The following is a 27,127-nucleotide window of genomic DNA, read 5'->3' as shown; positions in this document are numbered from 1 at the left end:
CTGGAGACTCCTTATGAAAACTTCCGGCAAAGCAGATTTAAAAGAGCCTATATGGCTAATTGCTATTCTTGCTGGACTTAACATAAATAATCAGGCCAAGTTTATTGAATCTAGACTTATTTTGCAAACAAATTAGTCTTAATTTTGCTTTCTTTGGTAGAGAAGAGGGAGATTTTAGAGAGAAAAATTGTTTCAGTAGAAACTATACTATGCACTTGTGGATATTAGATTCTAGTGCTATTACTTTTCCTTGAAGTTTTGTCATTTACCTGTAAACTGGACTGGATCCTGAATTTTTCTAGTTTCCTCCAATATCTGGCTGCAACTCTCTAACATTTCCTATTTTCTCTCATTATTTTGATGTATCTGTGGGGAGAAGGTGAGCTCTATGTCCTACTCCTCTGCCAACTTGACCTGCTCCCCTCTCCCATCCTTTTGACTTGAATCATTGAGAACTAAAACTGTTCTTTTCCTGAAGCCCTGCACACTGAAGCTAGACGACTTGATATAAACGTCAGAGAAATTGCCACAGCAGCTCATATTTAAACAATCTTCATGCCATTTGCTGTATGAGCCACTCAGAAAGTTAACCTGAACACCCAGTGACATCATCAGACACATTTCAAACTGCAGTAGATGCTTCAAACCTGACACCTAGAAATCTTCTTGACTGACTGCCCCCTGGGCTCAGAAAGTGGTTTATAACCAGCTCCAATCATTAACCTTTGTTTTTCTTTTGTTGCCATAGAAATGCCTCTTATTATATACCTGATATTGCTTGCACCATAGACCTAGCTTTGGGAGCCCATCTGCGTCATTGCCTCCTGAAATGAGATACAACAATTTAGCTGAACTGAACTGTTCTCAGAACTAAGAAACTGGTTCAATGAAATGGAGGACTGTACTAACCCATTCTCTGTCTCCACAGTGACCAGTTCAGCTCTTAATATGTGAAACTTCCAGGGAAGTTTCAGAGGAGGGAACTGTTAAGGCTTAGGGCAGGTTGCTCCCAAATATACCACAATGGCATATTGATTATTTTGAATTAAAGTTATTTAAGAAACAGCCAGTGCAGGAGGGGCACTCCGACCCTCCTTTCGGTCTCCCTGAAAGCAGGAAATAAATCTCTCATGTGAAAGATGCACTCCCTGCATCTGGAGGTAGAAGGATACCCTTATAGCCAGAAATAGGGAATTCAGGCAGAGAAGCCTGTATAAACAAACCTTGTTACTTCTTTAATTTACCACCCCAAGCCCAAATTCTGTTTAGATTCCTTACTAATTGAAGGAATTATCCAAAATGTAAGTTTATTTGTCCTGTCCATTCCTCACAAGTTTATTGTTTCTTTGTCTAAAAAGTATAAAAGCTGCCTGCTTTGGCTACTTCTTAGGTACCATTTCTATGACACCTCCGTGCACATGAATTACAATTTCTTTCTTCTCCTGTTAATCTGTCTTGTGCCAACTTTATTAGTCTAACCACAAGAACTCAAAGGGGTAGTGGGGGAATTCCCTCCTCCCTGACATACCTCAAGGCAGTTAACCCTTATTTCTCAGAAACTCCCTGGAGACAATGTGCATAGAATACCTGTCTGTGCACTGTATTCTCCTGCATTGAGATAAGAGCAAAGACACCTTAGTTCTGTCTGTTAGGGGCTTAATTGTGTCCCCCCAAAAATTCATGTTGAAGGCATAAACCCCAGTACCTCAGAAAGTGATTGTAGTTGGAGATGAGGTCTTTAAAGAGCTGGTTAAATTAAAATGAGGCCATTAGGGTGGGCCATAACCCAATCTGACTGGTGTCTTTATAAGAAGAGATTAGGACACAAAAGGAGAGACCAGGGATATATGCACACAAAGGGACAGCCAAGTGAAGAGGGTGGCCATCTGCCAGCTGAGGAGAGAGGCCTCAGAGGAAACCAACCCTCATCTTGGACTTCCAGCCTCCAGAACTGTGAGAAAATAAATTTCGGTTGTTTAGGCCACCCATTCTGTGGTATTTTGTTGTGGAAGCCCTAACAAATCAATACACTGCCCCAGGTAGAGATTTCTTTCTGGATTATCCTTTTACTTTCCCGTAAGTCATAGAGGGCATCTCAACATCTTGTATGACTGCAGCTCCTTGCATCTAAAGTTGTATGGGCATAGGCTGGGTCTTTACCTTAGCCTTGGCAGTACTAGCACAGAGCCTTTTCAAGAGTAGATGCTCAACTGACATTTGGGAAATAAAAAAGAAAGTGAGTAAGAGGTCTAACTTGTTAAGATTTAATACCTCCTACATTCTTTAATAAGTTAAGCATATTGAGGTATAAATCATTTAATTTTACAAAACAGAAGACTGAAAGGATTAAGAAAAATCAAGGTTTATCATGTTTTCTTTTTAATTATTTTTTATTTTTTCATTCCATTATCCCAACAATTTTATTTTGGGATTCTTTCCCATTTCAACAAAAATCCCTATTGTGATGTCAAATTTTCTTATCTGGATGATTTTTAAAAAGTCTCAGACTTCAGTAAGGGTGGGAGAAGCTGCTGGACGTGGCCATGGAACATGCCTGGAAGTGACAGTATTTCCAGGCCTGGCTGCAATTTTGGCTCGATCTCTCTCTTCCTCATCTTGAAAAGCTTCTTCATATGGTGATGAGAAGGCACTGGGAACCATATCGCTGACCTTTGCCAAAAATTCCAAGATTTTCATTTTGCTGGTTTCAGTATGGGCTTTTGGGCCCCACAGGAACTCATAGCACGGAGGATCACTGTTAGGCACCTGGCGGTACTCCAGGTACTTAAGCCTCACTAAATCTTTGGTGATGAGCTTCCTGGGCTCCCTATAGATGAAGTGCTTCCTCCCAGCATATACTCACATCATATTCAGGAATTTCCAGATGTCTTCCTCAGTGGCACAGTTGCCGTTCATGAAGATCACACCCAAGACTGTCATCAAGAGACTGGTCTTAGGTAACCCCCTACCAGCACGCACCCTCCCATTGTTGGGGAGTTTCAGTTTGCTGACAAGGTCATATGAGTGGATGGTTGAGTCGACTTCCTTCAAGTCAACCGCAAAGACAGCCTCAGTGCGTTCAGAGGCTTTCTTGAGAATCTCAGCAAATCGGTCTTGGTACTTTTGGCTGACAATCTTCAGCATGTCTTCCTTCATAATGGGCTGCTTCATTTATATTTGTACAGAAGGAACTGCTCTAACAAATCCATCTGACTAGTTAGAGTATCACTGTATGTGCTCTCAGTAGAAGGTGAGACATCAGAGGAACATGGATGTTCCTCATCTTGACTGTTATCATCCTCATCAGACCTTGTGTCAAAAGTACTTGAAGAAGTGATGGTAGTAGATGGGGCTTTTGAAGACCCCTGAGAAGTGCTATTTGACCCAGTAGCTGATGAACTCTGGGGATTATCTTCCAAAACAGGAGAAGAGGAGGAGGGGGGTTCTTCTATTACTGCAGTGGCCTGAACTCTCCTGTGACTCTGGGAGTCATCTTGGGCCTGGTGGCGTTTCTCACTGGTGCGGAGCTTACTCTTCTGACCCCGAGGCATGATGACTGTGCTCAGGGACAATGGTTAGGAGTGTGAGTAGAAGAGCAGGGGATAAGGGTCCACTGGATGAGGAAGGTTGAGAGAGTGTGCAGCTTCAGCAGGGAAATACCACCTTGGTTATAAGGAAGGCTACATTTGTAGTTTTCCTTGAGGGCACTGCTCTAAAAACCCATAGGGCTCCTGTTCTCCTAATCAGCCTGTCCCTTGGGAAACCTGTTGAAGGAAATTAGAATGATCTTTAGGCTGCATCCTGCCACCCCTGCCTCAGGCATGCTGGGGCAACAGCAGGGGCTGGTGGTCTTCTACATTGAGGAGTCTCTTAGGTCACATTCAAGACCGTCATTCAACTGGTGGCAGGTCATGGGACCCATTCCCTCTGCTGTTCTGAGGTTGACATCACAAACCTCCCTGGGATCTATGAGAAAGAAATGAAGGGGGTCCTCAGCTTATCAACCCTGTCCAGGTGGCCCCAGTACTGACTGCTCAGTGGGGGGTTTTCTGTCCTGGCCTCTGGAGTCCTCAGTCCTCATTAAGGGTCCTTAATTCGGCTACACATAGGGCCTGATATCCCCACCCCTTTCATTGAATGGTGGCTACACCTTCAAACTAAGGATTTCACTTCCCATAGACCTGATACAAATAAGTGTTGGTGGAGCTTCAGCTTGATAGTCCTGCCCTGGATCCTCAAGGGCTGTAACAAGGAGCAGGGCTGGATTCCTTATCACTTCTATTTAGTGGTAGATGATCCCTCAGTCCTTGCTTTGACCTCTGTCATGTCCTGGAATTCCACCCTCCCTTGCCCTTAGGCCTGCCCCTTATACTAAGGCCAGCACCACCCTGAAACCCCTAGGAGAAAGTGAGATTCTCCTCATCTGACCATACCTGTCCTTGGTCTTCTGAGGCTGAGAGTAAGGAATGAATTCTATGGTTATGGGGTATGTGGTTCCCTTAGTCCTCAGGGTATTCACCTGGTCTCTCGAAAAACCTGGAAATCATCCCACTGCTGGCCCTAGGCCGTACCCCTTAGACCATGTCCCTCACCCCCTTGTGACACCATAGGAGGAAATATGTCACATCATGTCAACAAAGCCCAGGGATACCAGGGATACCAGGACGGGCATGGTTCTGTGGGGTTCTCTCACAGTCTAAAGGCAGAGGTTTCCTTAAGTCCTCACTCGGGATTCTCACCTTGACTCCGGGCAGGGCTTGGGACTTCTTCCTTTGTTTACCTAAGGACCCTCTCCTCAGACTAAAATCCTCACTTCCTGAGGTGCCAGAGAGGCAAGGTCTGGGAATGCCACATGAGGCTACTCCTACCTGTGCCCTTCCAGTGTTGACATCAGGATTCAGGCTCCTTGGGGCTCTCTCTGTTCAGGGTAGGGGTGTGCCCTCAGTCCTCACTCAGGTTCCTCACCTTGACTTCTGAAGGGCCCTAAGTTTCCTCTTTCTTTCAACTTAAAGTCACCCATTTAGACCAAAGCTCTTATGTTCCTCTAAACCCTGAAAATAAGTGAGGGGATGCTCAGCCTGGCAGCCCTGCCTTGGCCTTCTAAGTCTGAGAGCAGACACAGGCCAGTCTCTCTGTGACTTCAGTTATTATGTGGTTTTTGTCTCCTCAGTCCTCATTCATCAAGTCTTCACCTTGACTCCTATCTCTTCCATAAAAGGCTTCTTGGGAAATGCCACATCCTTGAAAACTCTTAATTGATCTCCCTACAACAAATCTTGCAGGAATAGGTTGAGCCCCAGGAGTGATGTGAGATGGGAAGCTGCAGCCAAGCAAGGGCTCCAGCACAGGTGTTGTGCTATCAGAGAAAACACGCTGATCTCTTCCTTCTCTTCACTGGCCAGATATAGCCTTATATAACCTCAATTCTAATAGATTTACTTTCTACAGGGAAAGGGCTGAATTAAATGATTTTGTGAGCCCCTGATCTTTTGAGGTTTACTGACATTCCTTCATAGATAGTTATATTGTCACCAAACGCTATCTATTTCTTTCTTTATTTGTACCTCACTTTTATTTTCATATTTTTATTACTTATTCCTGGAGCTTTTTTTTCCAAAACCATGTTTGGGGTATGAAGTCCTGCTTTTTAACACCTGAAATACATTTTGGACTAGTGAGCAGAAAAATGAAGTGACCCAAGGTCGGCCTCAGCCTGGGAGGAGTGGCATAGTGCGGGCTCTAGAGGGATTCAGAGCCAGGGTTCAGTCCAGCTGTCACTTACCAGCCTTGAATTTGAGAATATTCCAACTTCTTTATCTGCAAAGTGAGTCTGAAAAAGTCTATAGTGTAGGACCACAGGCATGGATATGTATGTAAACCACCTGGCAGTTTGAGACAAAGTTTGGTACTTTCAATGAATGGCAGTTATTACTAAGATGATTTTGACCCCAAATGATAACAAACTTCCTTCACAGAATTTTATTTCTAGCCTACATTAGAGAAAATGCAACTCCAAACAATATAGAAATCCACATCAGCCAAAATGCCAACCGAGTAAAACTAAGTAGTATTTCCCTATTAGAGCATTTGTTTTAATATTGGCATGGGGTCATCTTCTCCAGATGGATGCAACTAGGAGTTCATTTGTCTCAAGGACCAACAACTTCCCTCCCAGGTGCCTTTTCATCCAAACCACCCCTAATTTCATTCATACCATTGCCACTAAAATTTGAGCCCTCCCTTAGAGTTTGCCAAATTACACTCAAAATAACCTAATTAAAATGCCCTTTCACTGGAGTGAGCTCTGGCAATCCCATCCCACAAAAAGAGAGACAGTCCAGTGGCTTCTTGGCATCTCATTTCAATGAGTATCACCTTTATTTCTCAGAAACTCTCTGGACCGCCCATGCCTAAAACACCTAGTTTGAGTGTTCACTTGCCCTGGGGCAAGTGCATAGGACCCCTTCCATTCCCTAGGTGGGGATTCTCTCTGGTTTTTCCACATCCCAAAGTTAACTGTGAAGATATGTTTTCCATTCCAGGTTTAGTCTCTCAACTCTGAGAAACACCATCTGAGTGGCCCTTTCCATCACTCCCACAGCTTCATCTAGCCCACCATGCATCCTGTTAATTACTTCCTGCTGAGGGACTAGAAGTTTCCCAAGACCCAACGCTGCCTTTATCAGGTAACTTACACTCCTTGCTCTCATTTGGAACCTCCTCTTCCACACCCTCACTTTTAAAAAAAAATGTTCATTTGTTTATTTCTTTGAGTGTATCTTACCATCTTCCTTACATGATAGCTGATGCTAGACTCTAAAAATTCTATGGGCAGTGGCTTGGTCTTCATTTTCTTACCAACCATAGTAGTACTGGAGAGGCTTCCAAAGAGAAGATGGTCAATTAATTTGAGAGAAAAAAGAAGGAATGACCAAGAAGTCTTATTTACCATGATTTAATTTTCAAACAGTTTGAATAACCTAAGCAAAGCTAGGTATATATTATTTAATTTTACAAGCAAAGAGAAAGAAAAGAAGGCAAACTAAGAATTAACCAGCCTTTACTTTTGTATCACCATTTTGAGATCCCCAATATTTTCTCGTGGGATTCTTTCTCGTTTCCACGAAAAATCCTATTCCAATGCCATGTTACCTTGTTCTGTAGCAAAAGGAAAATATTGAAGGCTTTTCAGTTTTTTTTGCAATTAGCAAACTCTTAATCTTAAAACTGAACAGCAATAAACATGACATCCATGACATTAATACACTTCGATTCTAAAGCAAAATAAACATTCAATGAAGTAATAACATTTGAAAAGATACTAAACATCTCTATCATAAATCTATCTATCTAGCATCTCTCTACCTACTTATCTACCTTTAACTAGGTATTCTTCATTTGGAAAAAAGAAAGAGATATATATTTTATTAAAACTAACTGCACCTAAACTACCATACTACTTAAAACTGTAAGAACATATATATTTTGTTCCCTCCACCCCTACTACTCTGCTCTATTTAGGAGCCTGACTGCTCTCTTCCAAAACAAAGTGAGCAAACTGCCCGCGGCCTCCCTCCCTACATGTGGGAGGAGCTGCGGGCCTTGGCCCTGGAAGGGGCTCTGCCCTCAGCAACAGCTGCAGCCCTGGCCGCGGCTCTCTCTTCCTCATCTTTCAGAGCCTCCTCATAGAGATCTGGTAAGGCACTGGGGACGGTACCGATGATCTTGGCCAAAAACTCCAGCACTTTCATCTTGCTGGTTTCAGCGTGGGCTCTCGGGCCCCACAGGAACTCATAGCGCGGAGGATCGCTGTTGGGCACCTGGCGGTACGTCAGGTACTTCTGCTGCACGAAATCTTTGCTGATGAGCCTCCCGGGATCCCCGAAGATCAAGTGCCTCCTCCCAGCATGGTAACCCAACGCATTGAGGAATTTCCAGAGCTCCTCTTCGGTGGCACGGTTGCCCTTCATGAAGATCGCGCCCAGGACAGTCATCAGGAGGCCGGACGTGGGCATCCTGAACTCATCACTCGGACTTGCGTCGCTGGGGAGGGCCATCTTGCTGATGAGGGCGTAGGAGTGACTGCTGGGGTCGACTTCCTTCAGCTCGAGGCCAAAGACAGCCTCCATGATATTAGAGGCTCTGCTGAGGATCTGAGGGAAGTGCTTCTTGTACTTCTTGTTGAGAGTCTTCAGCAGTGCTGCCTGCAGGATGGGCTCCTTCGTTATGTACTTCTCCAGCAGGAACTCCACGAACATTGTGGACTTCCTTCTCAGAGGATCTCTGCAACTGCTGCGAACGGAAGGTGCTGCCTGGGAGGTACCTGCACTTTTCTCATCTTGGCTCTGGGCACCCTCTTCAGATCCTGGGCATGAAACTCCTTCATCACGAGAGGTAGTGGCTGGGGCTCCCTGAGGCTCCTGGTGAGTGCCAGCAGCAGGGGAGCTCGGGGAAGTATCCCGAGAAACAGAAGCGGGGGAAGATGGCGACTCTTGTATCTCTTCTGCCGCCGCCGCCGCCGCCTCCTCAGTGGCCTGGGCACCCTTGAGACTCTGAGTCTCCCCCTGGGCCTGGTGGCGTTTCTTGCGGCCATGGCGCTTGTTCCTCCGGCGCCGAGGCATGATGACACAGGTCAGGGCCAGCAGGCGGGAGTGTGCGCAGGAAGGCAGGCAACGAAGGCACCTGGGGGAGGGACAAGGAGATGCTGTGAGCACCCTCAGCGGGGAGATTCCTCCCTGGCTTTAACCAAGGCCGCCTCTGCAGGGTCCTGGAGGGCACTGCTCGAGGACCCACAGGGCTCCTGTTCTCCTGCTCAGCCTGTACCCTGAGACCCCTGTGGAGGACGGTAGAGTGAGCCTTGGGCCACAGCCAGCCAGCCCTGCCTGGGCGGTAGGGGGGTGACAGTGGGGGCTGGCAGGGGAGGTAGGTCTCCGCGGTTCCCATTCAGAGTCAGGATGACAGTTGGTGGCAAGACACCCCCACCCCCTCCCCTCTGCTGCTCTGAAGTTGACACCACCATCTTCCATGACACCCAGGAGGAGGAAAGGAGGGAGCGTTCAGCCCACCACCGAAGGGTCCTGGGACCCTCCGTTCTGCTGCCTGGTGGCTGCCCCTTCAGAACAACGCTCTCACCTCCCTCGGACCTGGCAGAGGAAATTACGGGCAGTCTCAGCCTGAACCTGGCAGAGGAAATTACGGGCAGTCTCAGCCTGACAGTCCTTTCTTGGGAGTCTAAGGGTTGACAGGAGGGGACGGGCCATATTCTCTCTTGTCCCTTCTCTTCGGGGTGGGTGACTCCCTCAGTCCTCACTCGGGGTCCTCCCTGGACGGCCGGTGCAGCCTGGAGCTCCTCATTGCCCCGGGGGCCATCTGCTCGCACCAGTGCCGGCACCTCCTTGCGTCTCATTGGGAGGCGGTGAGGGTGACCACGCGGCCGCACGTGGCAGAGTTTTGCCAGGCCTGCAGCGTGCGGCACACAGTCGAGGCCCTGTGGCTGGCGGCCCCACTGGCCCTCACTCAGGGGCTTGGGCTGACTCTTGGGAGTGCTTAGGGACGCGCCTGCTGCGGGCCTGCACCTCCCCTCTCAGACAGCAGCCCTCCCTCCTCCGTGTGTGGCCAGAAGGAAGCGGCTGACAACAGGGGAGGGGTTCTGAGGTGCCCTTGCGACGGGGAGGACGCTCCTCGCCCTGACTCCTCCCGTGCCCTGGAAATCCTCCCTCTGCTGACCTGCGGCCAGCCCCTCAGGACAAGGCCGCCTCCTCCCTGGGCCTCCCGCGTCTGTCCGTCCGTCCGCGTTCGCACTGAGGGAGCCCCTCAGTCTTTAGACCTGCCCGGAGGCTCCCAGGCCGACGTCAGGGGCGGGGTCCGCGTGGCCGCCATTCTGGGGTGTGGAGCCCCTCGGTCCCCACGAGGGTCCCGTCCTTCACGCCACAGGGCCTGGGGCGCTCCCTGTACTGAGCTGAGCCAGGGTCCACCAGCCTCAGAGCGAGGCCTTCCTTGCCCGAGACCCCGCGGGGGAAGCGGATGGACTTTGGGCCTAACAGCCAGGCCCGAGCCTCTGGGGCCGAGAGCAGGGCCGCGGTGGGCGGGGCCTGTGTGGCCGCCTCTTTTCGGAGGGAATGGGGATTGGGGGTGTCGGGGGCCTGTCCCCGCACTTCTAACTGGGGCCACCTCACACCTTGACACCTGACGAGACGTGGCACTCCTCCTGTGGCTCACCCTCGCCGGACGGCAGCTCTCAAAAATGGCGCGCCCCCACAGCGCGCTTACGAGGAAGTCACATCCGGTCATGCGCATCTGGGGTCCAGGAGGACAGCAGGGGCGGGGCCAGGGCGGGGCCAGGGCGGGGCCGGGCGGGACGCAGGCGGTGGGGGGGGGCGTTTCTGGGGGAGCTTCCCGCAGGACTGGCACGAGGGCCTTCCATTGACTCTTGGCGGGTCCTGGGACATTTCCCTCTGCTGAGCTGAGTCAGCAGGCGTCACACCTCGGCTCTCATTTCTGTCGGCGCCCTCAGCCGGAAGTATGTGGGGCCCTGAGCCTCACAGCCATGCCTGGGTCCCTCGAGACTGACAGTGAGGGCGCTTTGGGGCCCCCTCTTCTGTGGTGGATGCTGCTCTCAATCCTCTCTCAGTGTCTTCTCTTGACTCCCTGTAGGTGCTGGGCTACCTCCCGTCTGCTGACCTGAGGCCAAGGTCTCACATCAAAGACATCAACTCCCTGAGACTGCTGGTGTGAAGTGCAGGCACATCTCATCTGGACTCTTCTGCCTGGAGCCTCCCAGACATGGCTGCTGCAGGTAAGATGAGCTGAGGGGAAAGGAGGCGAGACTCTCTTCTGTGGTTTGGAGCCCGTCAGGTCTCACTCAAGGTCCTCACATCGACTGCTGGCGGGGCCTGCGATTCCTTCCTTCTCTGGTATGAATCCATCCCTGTCCCCAGCCATGCCCCACAGAATCCCAGAGGAGTTAGTGAAGGGGCGCCTTAGCCTGACAGTTCCCACTGTGGTCTCTCTTTGTTGACATCAGGGGCATTGCCCAAAAGTTCAGAAATGAATTTCTGTCCTTTTGTACAACTACTGTGTTACTTGCTTTTCTCTTTTAGTCCGTGTGCAATGGTCTATTAAGATGATCACTTAAAAAGGCCAGTTGTCATGCACTAAGAAAGTTTCAGATGGTTATTTCACAGCCTGTGGACCATACTGCCACATCCAGCCCAATCTTTGGTGTCCCATGCTCCTGGCATGCGGGCTCTGAAATGCTGCCTCAGATTCCTTCAGTGAAGCAGTAGAGATTCATGGTCCCAGAGCACAGTGGAAGAATCAAGGGCTCAACGTTATAGGCTTTTCTCTAATCAATCCTGTCATCTGCCTCTCTTGCAGGCTACAGACCTGTCTCGAATTCAGGGCCTCCCCCTACCTGCCCACACTCAGGTTCTAGTTCAGTGGAGACTTATTGTCCCTCAGGGATTATTTAGTTTTGTGTTTTTGCGTTTGTTAATGTTTTTTCTTTGTTCTTTCTGTAATGTTTCCATGGTTGATTTTGGGTACAGGAAACAGTAGCCCATGTTTGACTGTAATCAGCTGCTGTGGATAAGGTACTAAATCTGTAAATAAATTAAGGAAAATTGATACTCTTACAATGTCTGTGCCTGATGAATACACATAACATACTATTCTGGTTGAGACATCTTTTTCCTAAGTCAATCAGGAAATTCTTATTGTTGCCTCCATGTAGATTATATACATATTTGTATGGTTTCTTTCTAGGTATGTTTTTATATTGTTGCTTTTGTCTATGGTGTATTTTCTTTTTTTTGATTTTTTTTAACATCTTTAGTGGAGTATAATTGCTTTACAATGGTGTGTTAGTTTCTGCTTTATAACAAAGTGAATCAGTTATACATATACATATATCCCCATATCTCTTCCCTCTAGCGTCTCCCTCCCACCCTCCCCACCCCACCCCTCTAGGTGGTCACAAAGCACTGAGCTGATCTCCCTGTGCTATGCGGCTGCTTCCCACTAGCTATCTGTTTTACGTTTGGTAGTGTATATATGTCCATGCCACTCTCTCACTTTGTCCCAGCTTACCCTTGCCCCTCCCCATATCCTCATGTCCATTCTCTAGTAGGTCTGCATTTTTATTCCCGTGTTGCTCCTAGGTTCTTCATGACCCTTTATTATTTTTTTAGATTCCATCTATATGTGTTAGCATACGGTATTTGTCTTTCTATTTCTGACTTACTTCACTCTGTATGACAGTCTCTAGGTCCATCCACCTCGCTACAAATACCTCAGTTTCGTTCCTTTTTATTGATGTGTAATATTCCATTGTATATATGTGCCACATCCTCTTTATCCATTCATCTGTTGATGGGCACTTAGGTTGCTTCCATTTCCTGGCTATTGTAAATAGAGCTGCAATGAACATTTTGGTACATGCCTCTTTTTGAATTATGGTTTTCTCAGGGTATTTGCCCAGTAGTGGGATTGCTGGGTCATATGGTAGTTCTATTTGTAGTTTTTTAAGGAACCTCCATCCTGTTCTCCATAGTGGCTATATCAATCTACATTCCCACCAACAGTGCAAGAGGGTTCCCTTTTCTCCACACCCTCTCCAGCATTTACTGTTTGTAGATTTTTTGATGATGGCCATTCTGACCAGTGTGAGATGACATCTCATTGTAGTTTTGATTTGCATTTCTCTAATGATTAATGATGTTGAGCATTCTTTCAAGTGTCTGTTGGCAATCTGTATGTCTTCTTTGGAGAAATGTCTATTTAGGTCTTCTGCCCATGTTTGGATTGGGTTGTTTATCTTTTTCATATTGAGCTGCATGAGTTACTTGTATGTTTTGGACATTAATCCTTTGTCAGTTGCTTCATTTGCAAATATTTTCTCTCATTCTGAGGGTAGTCTTTTCGTCTTGTTTATGGTTTCCTTTGCTATGCAAAAGCTTTTAAGTTTCAATGGGTCCCATTTGTTTATTTTTGTTTTTATTTCCATTTCTCTAGGAGGTGGGTGAAAAAGGATCTTGCTTTCATTTATGTCACAGAGTGTTCTGCCTATGTTTTCCTCTAAGAGGTTGATGGTGTCTGGCCTTACATTTAGGTCTTCAATCCATTTTGAGTTTATTTTTGTGTGTGGTGTTAGAGAGTGTTCTGATTTCATTCTTTTACATGTAGCTGTCCAGTTTTCCCAGCACCACTTATTGAAGAGGCTGTCTTTTCTCCACTGTATATTCTTGCCTCCTTTATCAAAGATAAGGTGACCGTATGTGCGTGGGTTTATCTCTGGACTTTCTATCCTGTTTCATTGATCTATATTTGTGTTTCTGTGCCAGTACCATACTGTCTTGATCACTGTAGCTTTGTTGTATAGTCCAAAGTCAGGAAGCCTGATTCCTCCAGCTCCGTTTTTCTTTCTCAAGATTGCTTTGGCTATTCGGGGTCTTTTGTGTTTCCATACAAATTGTGAAAGTTTTTGTTCTAGTTCTGTGAAAAATGCCAGTGGTAGTTTGATAGGGATTGCATTGAATCTGTATATTGCTTTGGGTAGTAGAGTCATTTTCACAATGTTTGTTCTTCCGATTGAAGAACATGGTATATCTCTCCATCTACTTGTATCATCTTTAATTTCTTTCATCAGTGTCTTATAATTTTCTGCATACAGGTCTTTTGTCTCCTTAGGTAGGTTTATTCTTAGATATTTTATTCTTTTTGTTGCAATGGTGAATGGGGGTGTTTTCTTAACTTCACTTTCAGATTTTTCATCATTAGTGTATAGGAATGCAAGAGATTTCTGTGCATTAATTTTGTATCCTGCTACTTTACCAAATTCATTGATTAGCTCTAGTAGTTTTCTGGTAGCATCTGTAAGATTCTCTATGTAGAGTATCATGTCATCTGCAAACAGTGACAGCTTTACTTCTTCTTTTCCAATTTGGATTGCTTTTATTTCTTTTTCTCCTCTGAATGCTGCTGTGGCTAAAACTTCCAAAACTGTGTTGAATAATAGTGGTGCGAGTGGACGACCTTGTCTTGTTCCTGATCTTAGGGAAATGATTTCAGTTTTTTACCATGAGGATGATGTTGGCGGTGGGTATGTCATATATGGCCTATATTATGTTGAGGAAATTTCTATCTATGTCTACTTTCTGGAGGGTTTTTATCATAAATGGGTGTTGAATTTTGTCGAAAGCTTTCTCTGCATCTATTGAGATGATCATCTGGTTTTTCTTCTTCCATTTGTTAATATGGTGTATCATGTTGATCGATTTCCGTCTATTGAAGAATCCTTGCATTCCTGGGATAAACCCCACTGGACCATGGTGTATGATCCTTGTAATGTGCTGCTGGACTCTGTTTGGTAGTATTTTGTTGAGGAGTTTTGCGTCTATGTTCAACAGTGGTATTGGTCTGCAGTTTTCTTTCTTTGTGACATCTTTGTCTGGTTTTGGTATCAGAGTGATGGTGGCCTCATAGAATGAGTTTGGGAGTGTTCCTCCCTCTGCTATATTTTGGAAGAGTTTGAGAAGGATAGGTGTTAGTGCTTCTCTAAATGTTTGATAGAATTCGCCTGTGAAGCCATCTGGTCCTGGGCTTTTGTTTGTTGGAAGATTTTTAATCACAGTTTCAATTTTAGTGCTTGTGATTGGTCTGTTCATATTTTGTATTTCTTCCTGGTTCTGTCTCTCAAGGTTGTGCATTTCTAAGAATTTGTCCATTTCTTCCAGGTTGTCCATTTTATTGGCATAGAGTTCCTTGTAGTAAACTCTCATGATCCTTGGTATTTCTGCAGTGTCAGTTGTTACTTCCCCTTTTTCATTTCTAATTCTATTGATTTGAGTTTTCTTGCTTTTTTTCTTGATAAGTCTGGCTAATGGTTTATCAATTTTGTTTATCTTTTCGAAGAACCAGCTTTTAATTTTATTGATGTCTGCTATCATTTCTTTTTCATTTATTTCTGATATGATCTTTAACATTTCTTTCCTTCTGCTAACTTTGGGCTTTTTTTGTTTTCTTTCTCTGATTGCTTTAGGTGTAAGGTTAGGTTGTTTATTTGAGATTTCTCTTGTTTCTTGAGGTAGAATTGTATTGCTGCAAACTTCCCTCTTAGAACTGCTTTTGCTGCATCCCATAGGTTTCGGGTCATCGTGTTTCATTGTCATTTGTGTCTAGGTATTTTTTCATTTCCTCTTTGATTTCTTCAGTGATCTCTTGGTTATTAAGTAGTGTGTTGTTTAGTCTCCATGTGTTTGTATTTCTTACAGATTTTTTCCTGTAATTGATATCTAGTCTCATAGCGTTGTGGTCGGGAAAATATACTTGATACGAGTTCAGTTTTCTTAAATTTACCAACGGTTGATTCGTGACCCAAGATATGATGTATCCTGGAGAATGTTCCACGAGCACTTGAGAAGAATGTGTATTCTGTTGTTTTTGGATGGAATGTCCTATCAATATCAATTAAGTCCATCTTGTTTAATGTGTCATTTAAAGCTTGTGTTTCCTTATTTATTTTCATTTTGGATGATCTGTCCATTGGTGAAAGTGGGGTGTTAACGTCCCCTACTATGATTATGTTACTGTCACTTTCCCCTTTTATGGCTGCTAGTATTTGCCTTACATATTGAGGTGCTCCTATGTTGGAGTGCATAAATATTTACAGTTGTTATAGCTTCTTCTTGGATTGATCCCTTGATCACTATGTAGTGTCCTTCTTTGTCTCTTCTAATAGTCTTTGTTTTAAAGTCCATTGTGTCGGATATGAGAATTGCTACTCCAGTTTTCTTTTGGTTTGCATTTGCATGGAATATCTTTTTCCATCCCCTAACTTTCAGTTTGTATGTGTCCCTAGGTCTGAAGTGGGTCTCTTGTAGACAGCATACATACGGGTCTTGTTTCTGTATCCATTCGGCCAATCTATGTCTTCTGGTTGGAGCATTTAGTCCATTTACATTTAAGGTTATTATTGATATGTATGTTCCTTTTACCATTTTCTTAATTGTTTTGGGTTTATTATTGCAGGCCTTTTCCTTCTCTTGTGTTTCCTGCCTAGGGTAGTCCCTTTAGCATTTGTTGTAAAGCTGGTTTGGTGGTGCTGAATTCTCTTAGCTTTTGCTTGTCTGTCAAGCTATTAATTTCTCCGTCAAATCTGAATAAGATCCTTGGTGGGTAGAGTAATCTTGGTTGTAGGTTTTTCTCCTTCATCTTTTTAAATATGTCCTGCCACTCCATTCTGGCTTGCAGGGTCTCTGCTGAATGATCAGCTCTTAACCTTCTGGGGATTCCCTTATGTGTTATTTGTTGTTTTTCCCTTGCTGCTTTTAATATTTGTTCTTTGTATTTAATTTTTGATAGCTTGGTTAGTATGTGTCTTGGCCTGTTTCTCCTTGGATTTATCCTGTATGGGGCTCTCTGTGCTTCCTGGACTTAACTATTTCCTTTCCCATATTAGGGAAGTTTTCAATTATAATCTCTTGAAACAGTCCCTTGCTTTTGCTCTTCTTCTTCTGGGACCCCTATTATTCGAATGTTGGTGTGTTTAATGTTGTCCCAGAGGTCTCTGAGACTGTCCTCAATTCTTTTTATTCTTTTTTCTTTATTTGGCTCTGCAGTAGTTATTTCTACTATTTTATCTTCCAGGTCACTTATCCGTTCTTCTCCCTTGGTTATTCTGCTGTTGATCCCTTCTAGAGAATTTTTAATTTCATTTATTGTGTTGTTCATCACTGTTTGTTTGCTCTTTAGTTCTTCCAAGTCCTTGTTAAATGTTTCTTGTATTTTCTCCATTCTGTTTCCAAGCTTTTGGATCATCTTTACTATCATTATTCTGAATTCTTTTTCAGGTAGACTGCCTATTTCCTCTTCATTTGTTAGGTCTGGTGGGTTTTTATCTTGCTCCTTCATCTGCTGTGTGTTTCTCTGTCTTCTCATTTTGCTTAATTTACTGTGTTTGGGGTCTCCTTTTCGCAGGCTGCAGGTTCGTAGTTCCCGTTGTTTTTGGTGTCTGTCCGCAGTGGCTAAGGTTGATTCAGTGGGTTGTCTAGGCTTCCTGGTGCAGGGGACTAGTGCCTGTGTTCTGGTGGATGAGGCTTCCTGGTGGAGGGGACTAGTGCCTGTGTTCTGGTGGATGAGGCTTGTCTTTCTTGTGGGCAGGTCCACGTCTGGTGGTGTGTTTTGGGGTGTCTGTGGCCTTATTATAATTTTCGGCAGCCTTTGTGCTAATGGATGGGGTTGTGTTCCTGTCTTGCTAGTTGTTTGGCATGGGGTGTCCAGCACTGTAGCTTGCTGGTCATTGAGTGGAGCTGGGTCTTGGCATTGAGATGGAGATCTCTGGGAGATTTTTGCCGTTTGATATAACGTGGAGCTGGGAGGTCTCTTGTGGACCAGTGTCCTGAACTTGGCTCTCTCACTTCAGTGGCACAGCCCTGATGCCTGGCTGGAGCACCACGAGCCTGTCCTCCACACGGCTCAGAATTAAAGGGAGAAAGAAAAAAAAGAAAGGAAGAAGATAAAATAAAGTAAATTAAAATAAAGTTATTAAAATAAAAAATAATGATTAAGAAAAAAGTTTTAAGTAATTAAAAAAAAAAGGCAAACAGACAGAACCCTAGGACAAACGGTAAAAGCAAAGCTCTACAAACAAAATCATACACAGAAGCATACACATACACACTTACAAAAAAGAGAGAAAGGGAAAACATATATTTATGTATCGTTGCTCCCAATGTCCACCTCCTCAATTTGGGATGATTCGTTGTCTGTTCAGGTATTCCACAGATGTAGGGTACATCAAGCTGATTGTGGAGATTTAATCTGCTGCTCCTGAGGCTCCTGGGAGAGATTTCCCGTTCTCTTCTTTGTTTGCACACCTCCTGGGGTTCAGCTTTGGATTTGGACCCGCCTCTGCGTGTAGGTCGCCTGAGGGCATCTGTTCTTCGCTCAGAGAGGATGGGGTGAAAGGAGCAGCTGATTCGGGGGCTCTGGCTCACTCAGGCCGATGGGAGGGAGGGGTACGGATTGCAGGGCGAGGCTGCGGAGGCCAGTGTGACGTTGCACCAGCCTGAGGCGTGCCGTGCGTTCCCCCGGGTAAATTGTCCCTATATCACGGGACCCTGGCAGTGGCGGGCTGCACAGGCTCCCGGGAGGGGGGAGGTGTGGAGCGTCACCTGTGCTCGCACACAGGCTTCTTGGTGGCGGCAGCAGCGGCCTTAGCATCTCATGCCCGTCTCTGGGGTTCGCCTTGACAGCCGCACCTCGCCCCCCTCCTTGGAGCTCCTTTAAGCAGCGCTCTGAATCCCCTCTCTTCACACACCAGGAAACAAAGAGGAGAAAAAGTCTCTTGTCTCTTCGGCAGCTCCAGACTTTTTCCCGGACTCCATTGCGGCTAGCTGTGGCGCACTATCCCCCTTCAGGCTGTGTTTACCCAGCCAACCCCAGTCCTCTCCCTGGGATCCGACCTCCGGAGCCCTGAAGCCCGAGCCTCAGCTCGCAGCCCCCACCTGCCCTGGCGGGCGAGCAGACAAGCCTCTCGGGCTGGTGAGTGCTGGTTGGCACCGATCCTCTGTGCGGGAATCTCTGAGCCTTGCCCTCCACACCCCTGTTGCTGCACTCTCCTCCGTGGCTCCGAAGCTTCCACCTTCCGCCACCCATGGTCTCCGCCCGCGAAGGGGCTTCCTAGTGTGTGGAAACCTTTCCTCCTTCACAGCTCCCTCCCACTGGTGCAATTGCCGTCCCCATTCTTTGGTCTCTGTTTTTTCTTTCTTCTTTTGCCCTACCCAGGTACGTGGGGGAGTTTCTTGCCTTTTGGGAGGTCTGAGGTCTTCTGCCGGCGTTCAGTAGTACATGTTCTGTAGGAGTTGTTCCATGTGTAGTTGTATTTCTGATGTATTTGCGGGACGAAGGTGATCTCTGTGTCTTACTCTTTTGCCATCTTGAAGCTCCTGATGTATTTTCTATCAACATGATCTAAGGAATTGTTGATAGTGTTTCCGGCCAGTCTCTTGATTGCGCTGTGGTGATCTTTTTTCCACCAGGTTTCTGAAGTTCCTTATATGTTTGACTATTTTCTGTGCCGATTCCCTTAGAGTTTTAATTAGAGGATCGAATTATTGGCATTGCTATCTTTTGCTTTTCGTCACTCATGACTCTTATTTATTTGCTATTGTTGTGTATAGCTCTGTACTGGCTATGTGTTCTTGTGCAGATTTTTTTCTAGTTTTTAAATCAATAGACTTTTTTAAAGAACAGATTTAGGACTACAGAAAATTAAGCAGCTAGTGCAAAGAGTTCCCATACAGCCACTCACTTCTTCCAGTTAGATTCTCCTATTATTAACATCTTATATTGGTTCAGTGGATACAAGTTCATTTGTTATAATTGATCAACTCATAGTGATACATTATTATTGACTATTGCCCACTGTTTATAACACACTTCACTTTTTGTGCTTTACACTTCTATAGTGGTTGACAAAGGCATGATGTCATCTACTCACCAACAGAGCATCATGCAGAAGAGTTTCACTGCCCTAAAAATCTCCCGTGGTCCACCTGTCCATCCCTCAAAACCTCACTTTGAGCCCCTGACAACTCTGAACTTTTTACTCTCTCTAGAGTTTTGCCTTTTCCAGAATATAATATTGACGGAATCCTACAGTATGTAGGCTTTTTATTTATTTATTTATTTTTTAACATCTTTATTGGAGTATAATTGCTTTACAATGGTGTGTTAGTTTCTGTTTTATAACAAAGTGAATCAGTTATACATATATCCCCATATCTCTTCCCTCTTGCGTCTCCCTCCCTCCCACCCTCCCTATCCCACCCCTCTAGGTGGTCACAAAGCACCGAGCTGATCTCCCTGTGCTATGCGGCTGCTTCCCACTAGCTATCTATTTTACGTTTGGTAGTATATATATGTCCATGCCACTCTCTCACCTTATCCCAGCTTACCCTTCCCCCTCCCCATATCCTCAGGTCCATTCTCTAGTAGGTCTGCATCTTTATTCCCATCTTGCCCCTAGGTTCTTCATGACCATTTTTTTTTCTTAGATTCCATATGTATGTGTTAGCATACGGTATTTGTTTTTCTCTTTCTGACTTACTTCACTCTGTATGACAGACTCTAGGTCCATCCACCTCACGACAAATAACTCAATAAGTAGGCTTTTTAAACTAGTTCCTTTTGCTAATCAATATACATTTAAGTTTCTCTATATCTGTTTGTGGTTTGAAATGTCATTTCTTTTCATGGCTGAATCGCATTCCGTCATGTGGACTACCACAGTTTGTGTACCCATTCATCTGCTGAAGGTCATCTTGGTTGATTTCAGTTTCTGGCAGCTATGAATTAGTGTACTATTAACATTTGTTTGAAGGCTTTTGGATGGACATAAGTTTTCAACTCTTTTGAGTAAATACCTAGGCGTTTAATTGCTAGATCATATGATAAGATTACATTTAGCTTAAAAGAAACTTCCAGACAGTTTCCAGTGTGTCTCTATCACTTTGCATTCCCTTTAGCACTGAATGAGAGTTCCTATTGGTCCCCATCCTTGCCAGCATTTGATATTGTCAGGTGTTTGTTTTTGTTTTAGCCATATTGATAGGTATCTCTTTGTTATTTTAATCCCAAATTCCGTGAAGACCCGTGATGTTGATCATCTTTTCGTATGCTGCTTCCCATCTGTGTATATTTTTGGTGAGGCGTCTGTTCATCTCTTTTAACCACTGTTAAATTGACTTTTTTGTTCTCTTATTGTGGAGTTTTTTAAGAGTTCATTGTATATTTTTGATTCATGTTTATTATCAGATATGTCTCTTACAATTATTTTTTTCCCAGTCTGCGGCTTATCTTTTCATTCTCTTAATAGTACCTTTTACAGAGTAGAAGTTTTTAATTTTAATGAAGTTCAGCTTATCATTTTTCTCTTTCATGGATTGTGCTTTTGGTGTTGTGTCTAAAATCTCGTTGCCAAACCTAAGACTTTCTCCTATATTACCTTCTGTTTTGTTTGCTTTTTTTTGTTTGTTTGTTTTCCCACTCCTCATGGCAGGCAGGATCTTAGTTCCCTGACCAGGGATCAAACCCATGCCCCCTGCAGTGGAAGTGCAGTCTTAACCACTGGACCGTGAGGGGAGTCCCTGGATTTTTTTTAATTTTGAGTTTTCCATTTAGGTCTGTGATCCATTTTGAGTTAATTGTTTTGCAACATGTAAAGTCTGTATCAGCATTCTTTTTTGTTGTATGTGGATGTCTAGTTGTCCCAGCACTGTGAGTTAAAAGACTCCTTTCTCTATTGAATTGCCTTTGCTCCTTTGTTAAAGATCAGTTGACTGTATGAGGGGTCTGTTTCTAGGTTTTCTATTCTGTGCCTTGGTCTATTTGTCTCTTCTTTTGCTAATAGTTTGTGGTCTTGATTATTGTAGCTTTAAAGTCCGTTTTGAAATCCAGTAATATCAGTTCTCTGACTTTGATCTTCTTCGGTATTGATTTGAGTTGGTTATTATGGATCTTTTCATTTTTTATATAAACTCTAGATTGTTTGTTACTATCTACAAAATACCTTGCTGGAGTTTTGAGCAGAATTGTTTTGAGTATATAAATCAAGTTGGGAGTAACTGATATCTCAACAATCTTGCAACCTCCTATCCATGAACATGGAGTGTTTCTCTATTTATTTAGATCTTCCTTAATTTTTTTCAGTGACATCTGTATTTCTCATATAAATCTTATACTTATTTTTCTAAGAATTATTTATAATCGATCTTTTTTTGGTGCTAATGTAAATGGCATTAGGTTTCTCAATTGCAAGTTCAATTTGTTTATTGGAAAACAATTGACTGTTGAGTATTAACCTTGGCTTACTGATACCAGGAGTTTTCTTCTTGTTGGTTATTTGAGATTTCCTACGTAGACAATTAGGTCATCTGTGAGCAAAAACAGGTTTATTTTTTCCATTCAGATCTGTATGTCTTTTTCTTCCTTCTCTTATCTTATTGCATTGGCTAGGACTTCCAGTCCAGTGTTGAATAGACATGGTGAGAAGGCATATCTTAGCCTTGTTCCTGATCTTAGTGTGAGAGCATCTATCGTCTCAGTATGAAGTAGGATGTTTTACCTGTTTTTTGTTTTTTTTTTTTAAGATGTTCTATTCAGTATATGAAGCTGAGCCAATGCCTCTCTACTTCTAGTTTGCTGGGAAATTTTATGATGAATGGGTATTGGATTTTATCAAATTCTTTTCTTCACCTATTGATATGATCATGTAATTATTTTCTTTGGCCTAGTGATATGATGAGTTAGCATTACTGATTTTCAAATGTTGCACACCTGAAATAAAGTCCACTTAGTTGTGGTATATAATTCCTTTTATACATTGTTAGATTTGTTTTGCTTATACTTTGTTGGGGAATTTGCATCTATGTTCATGAGAGATATTGGTGGTCAATTCTCCTTTCTTTTAATTTCTTTTTCTGGTTTTGACATTAGAGTGGTGCTGGCCTCATAGAATGAATTAGGAAGTGTCCCCTCTGCTTCTGTTTTCTGGAAGAGATTGTAGAGAATTGTTTTCATGTCTTCCTTAACTTTTTGTTAGAATTCATCAGTGGAATCATCTGGGCCTGGTGCTGTCTTTACTGGAAGCTTATTAATTATAGATTAAATTTCTTTAATAGATACAGACCTATTCTGATTATCTATTTATCCTTGTATAGTTTTGTATCTTCAAGCAATTTGTCGATTTAACTTTTCAAATTTGTAGGCATAGAGTTGTTTATAATATTCATTTATTATCCTTTTAATGTCCGTGGAATCAGTAGTGTTGGCCCTTCTTTCATTTCTGCTATTAGCAGTTTAATTGGTGTTTTCTCTCTTTTTATTTTCCTTGAGTAGCCTGGTTAGACTGTTATCTTGTTTTTTCTTTTTTTCTTTTGGATATGTGCAAAGAAACAGCTTCTGGGTTTGTTGCTTTTCACCTTTTTTTTCCCCTTTCTTCAGTGTCATTGATTTCTGCTTTGATTTATTATTTCTTTTTCCTCTGCTTTTTTTCTCTTCTTTCACCAGTTTACTAAGGTAGAAGCTTAAATTATTGATTTTAGATTTTTCTAGTATAGACATTCAATGCTATACATGTCCCTTTAAGTCCTGGTTTTGCTATATTACACAACTTTTGATAAGTTGTAATTTTGTTTCCATTTACTTAAACATATTTAAAAATTTCTCATTAGATTTTCTCTTTGGCCCATGTGTTATTTAGAAGTATATTGTTTAATCTCCAAATACCCTTGATTTTCTTGCTACTTTTTTGTTATCAATTTCTAGTTTATTTCCATCGCAGAATGAGATTATTCTTTGTATCATTTATATTCTTTTAAGTTTGATGATGTGTGTTTTATGGCATAGAATATGATCTATCTTGGTGTATGTTCCGTGTGGACTTGAAGATAATGTGCTTTCTGCTTTTGTCAAGTATTCTATGAATGTCATTCAGATCTAGTTAATTGATGTTGCTTTTCAGTTCAACTGCACCTTACTGATTTTCTGCCTAGTGGATTTGGCAATTATGAAAAGAGATGTGTTGACATCTCCTTCTATAAGAGTAGATGTGTCTCATCAGTGTTTGCCTCGTGTATCTTAACAGAATTTTTTGGTGCATACACATTAAGGGTTGCCATGATTTCTTTGAGAATTGGCCACTTAATCATTAAGTAATGCCCATCTTTATTCCTGACTTTCTTGTTGTGAATACTGCTTTGTCTGAAATAATATAGCTAGAGCAGATGGGTTTTTTTCCACTCATATTAGCATGGTAGAGTTTTCTCCATCCCTTTACTTTTTTTTTTGAATTTTATTTTATTTTATTTTTTTACACAGCAGGTTCTTATTAGGTATCTGTTTTGTACATATCGGTATATATACGTCTATCCCAATCTCCCCATTCATCCCACCCCCGCTTTGCCCCCCTTGGTGTCCATACGTTTGTTCTCTACATCTGTGTCTCTATTTTCGCCTTGCAGACTGGTTCATCTGTACCATTTTTCTAGATTCCATATGTAGGCATTAATATACAATATTTGTTTTTCTCTTTCTGGCTTACTTCACTCTGCATGATAGTCTCTAGGTCCGTCCACGTCTCTACAAATGACCCAATTTCATTCCTATTTATGGCTGAGTAATACTCCATTGTATATATGTACCACACCTGCTTTATCCATTCATCTGTCGATGGGCATTTAGGTTGCTTCCATGACCTGGCTATTGTATCCATCCCTTTACTTTTAATCATTTCATGTCTTTATATTTAAAGTGTGTTTCTTGTAAACAGCATAGGGTTAGATCTCCTTTGTTTTCATTCTTTTTTTATCAATCTCTACCTTTTAATTGGTATATTTAGACCATTCACATTAAAAGTGATTATTGATATAGTTGGATTAACATTGACCATATTTGTAACTGTTTTCTACTCCTTGAGCTTACTCTTTGTTTCCTTTTCAATCTCGTGCTCTTTTTCTGCCTTCTCTAGTTTTAATTCAAGATTTCATGTTATTCCATTTTCTCTCCTCTTTCGCATATCAGTTATACATTTATAAAATTTCTAGTGGTTTCTGTAGCGTTTCCGTTATACATTTGCAACGTATTCAAGTCCTCTTTCAAATAACCCCATCCTGCTTCACGGTTAGTGCAGGTATCTCGTAACAGTGCAAGTATACCATTTCTGCCATTTATTTTTCTTATCCATAATGTATAATCACTGGATGCATTGCTGTTATATTATTATTTTGAAGAAATAGTTATCTTTTTTGATCAGTTGAAAATAATAAAAATAAAAGGCTTTTTTTAATCTTCATTTATTTCTTGTGTTACTCTCTTCCTTTCTTTTCATCAGCCAAAGCTTCTGACCTATATCATTTTCCTTTTCCCAGAAGAACTTCTTTTAACATTTCTTGCAAAGTAGATCTGTGTGACAAATTTCCATCAGTTTTTTTGTCTGTCAGAGAAAGTCTTTATTTCTCATTACTGTTGAGGGATTTTCTCCCCCTGGCTACAGAATTCTAGGTTGGTCGTAGTGTTTTTGTTGTTGTTGTTGGGTTTTTTCATTTCAATGCTTTAAAAATTTAACTGTAGTCTTTTCTTGATAGCATTTTTTTGAAGAGAAATTTTGGTAATTGTTACCCTTGTTCCTCTATAGTAAGTTCTTTTTTTCTCTAGCTCGTCTCAAGAATTCTCTTTCTGTTTGGTTTTCTGCAGTTTGAGTATGATATGCCTAGGTGTAGATTTTTTTTTCTCTTTATCCTGCTTGGTGTTCTCCGAGCTTCCTAGATCTGTGGTTTAGTGTCTGTCATTAATTTGGGGAAATTCTCAGTCATTATTACTTTGAAAATTCTGCTGCTTTCTCTGTTTCTTCTCAGATTATTCCCACTATGCATATGTTACATCTCTTGTAGTTGTTCCACAATCCTTGGTTACTCTTTTCTTTTTTAAAAATTGTTTTCTCTTTGCTTTTTAGTTTGAGGGGTTTCTACCAACGTATATCTTTAATTTCACTGATTCTTTGCTTGGCCATGTGCAGTCTACCCGGTGAGCCCATCAGTGGCATTCTTCATGTCAGTTTCGATGTTTTTGATTTCTCACATTTCCTTTTGATGGTTTCCTACAGTTTCCGTCTCTCTATGTACATTACCTACTATTCTTGCACGTTGTTCACTTTTTCCATTAGAGGCCTAGCGCATGAATCATAAGTATTCTAAAATTCTAGTCTGATATTCCAGATTATCTCCTATATCTGAGTGTGGTTAATTGCGTTGTTTAATCAGACTGTGCTTTTCTGCCTTTTAGACCCCTGTGGAGGACGGTAGAGTGAGCCTTGGGGTACAGGCTGCCAGCCTACCTGAGTGTCACTGGGGTGACAGAAGGGGCTGCCAGTGGGACCTTCCGTGTCCTAGGGCGGGGAGTCTGCTCAGTTCATCTTCAGGATCTTTAGGTGGACGGCAGCCAGGGCCTGGGCTTCCTCCCCTCTGTTGCTCTGCAGTTGACACCTCAGTGGTCCCGGGGGCCCACGAGGAGGAAGTGAGTGGTGGCCCAGCTCACCGGCCTGACGGGGAACACCGTGCTGACAGCTCTGTGGAGTCCTTTCTATCCTGGGATCACTGGGTCCTCAGTCCCTATTCAGTGCTCTCAGCTGGCTTCACGTAGGGCCTGGGACCCACCCTTCTGCCCTCTGATGGCTTTACCTTCAGGCTAAGGGTCTCACCTCCCTTAGACCTGATGTAAAGGAGCCTCGGCCCGACTGCCCTGTCCTGAACCTTCAAGTGCTGAAAGCAGGGGCAAGGCTAGACTCCTTGTCGTCCCCACAGCTCAGCGGGTGGGGCATGTTCCCCTTAGTCGTCACTCAGGGTTCTCAGTTTGACTCCTGGGAAGGCCTGTGGCTCCTGTCTCTTTACCTGAGGACATGTGCTCATAGAAAGGCCCACCGCTCTCTGAGAGCCAACAGAAGAAAGTGAGGGTAGCCTGATGTCCCACATCTACCTGTGGTCTCTGAAGGCAGGAAGCCGGGGCCGGCAGATCCAGGCCTTGTTATGCTTGGCCGCGCTGGTCCTCACTCAGGCCCTTCCTCAGTTTGACTCCTGGGAAGACCTATATTTCTCCCTCTCTTCACCTATTACTGTCCCCACTTCTCTGTCACCCTGGGAGGCGTTAAGGGTAGCCTCTGCTCGGCCTGACATCTCTCAAGGCATCTCCCAGGACTGACAGCAGGGGAGAGATGATGTGCTGCCCCCATTGTTATGGTTTTCATGCTCCACTCCAGCCTTAGGTCCTCACCCCAACTCCTAGCACAACCTGGAAATTTCCCCTGTGCTGAGTCAGCCAGCCTTGGAGCAAAGTCCTCACCACCCTGAGTCCCCAGAAGCAGAAGTCAGAGTAGGCCACGTGCAGCCACAGCTATTTCTGAGGGGCTTCTGAGGACTAACACAGAGGGCAAGATTCCCCGGGCTCTGCTCTTCTGGGGTTTGTGACCTCAATAGTCCTCACTCTGTCAGGATCTGGGACTCTTCCCTCTACCGACCTGAGTCCTCCAGAGCCGGAGGCAAGTGGGTGACACATGGAACCACCCCTGCCCGGGGCT

At 43.7% G+C, this 27,127-nt stretch overlaps 2 protein-coding genes across 2 annotated transcripts; both read right to left on the bottom strand.

The window, feature by feature from the left end:
• Window positions 1–2,355: 2,355 nt before the first annotated feature.
• On the bottom strand, window positions 2,356–3,551 carry LOC309978097 (melanoma-associated antigen B5-like; the record flags this gene model as incomplete). Its single annotated transcript, XM_082864437.1, is given in 4 exon segments — window positions 2,356–2,565; window positions 2,568–2,859; window positions 2,863–3,171; window positions 3,177–3,551. Coding segments are annotated over 4 exon segments (1,032 nt in total). The 3' UTR covers window positions 2,356–2,509.
• Window positions 3,552–7,577: 4,026 nt separating this feature from the next.
• Window positions 7,578–8,621, bottom strand: LOC309978094 (melanoma-associated antigen B4-like; the record flags this gene model as incomplete). Its single annotated transcript, XM_082864434.1, has 1 exon — window positions 7,578–8,621. One exon carries the CDS (start codon window positions 8,619–8,621, stop codon window positions 7,578–7,580), a length of 1,044 nt encoding a protein of 347 aa, XP_082720560.1.
• Between the last annotated feature and the right edge of the window lie 18,506 nt (window positions 8,622–27,127).

Source organism: Leucopleurus acutus, assembly GCF_964270905.1.
Source record: "Leucopleurus acutus genome assembly, chromosome: X".
NCBI lineage: Eukaryota > Metazoa > Chordata > Mammalia > Artiodactyla > Delphinidae > Leucopleurus > Leucopleurus acutus.
Note: the sequence above shows the minus strand (reverse complement) of the source record. Positions and strands in the feature narration are given on the sequence as shown.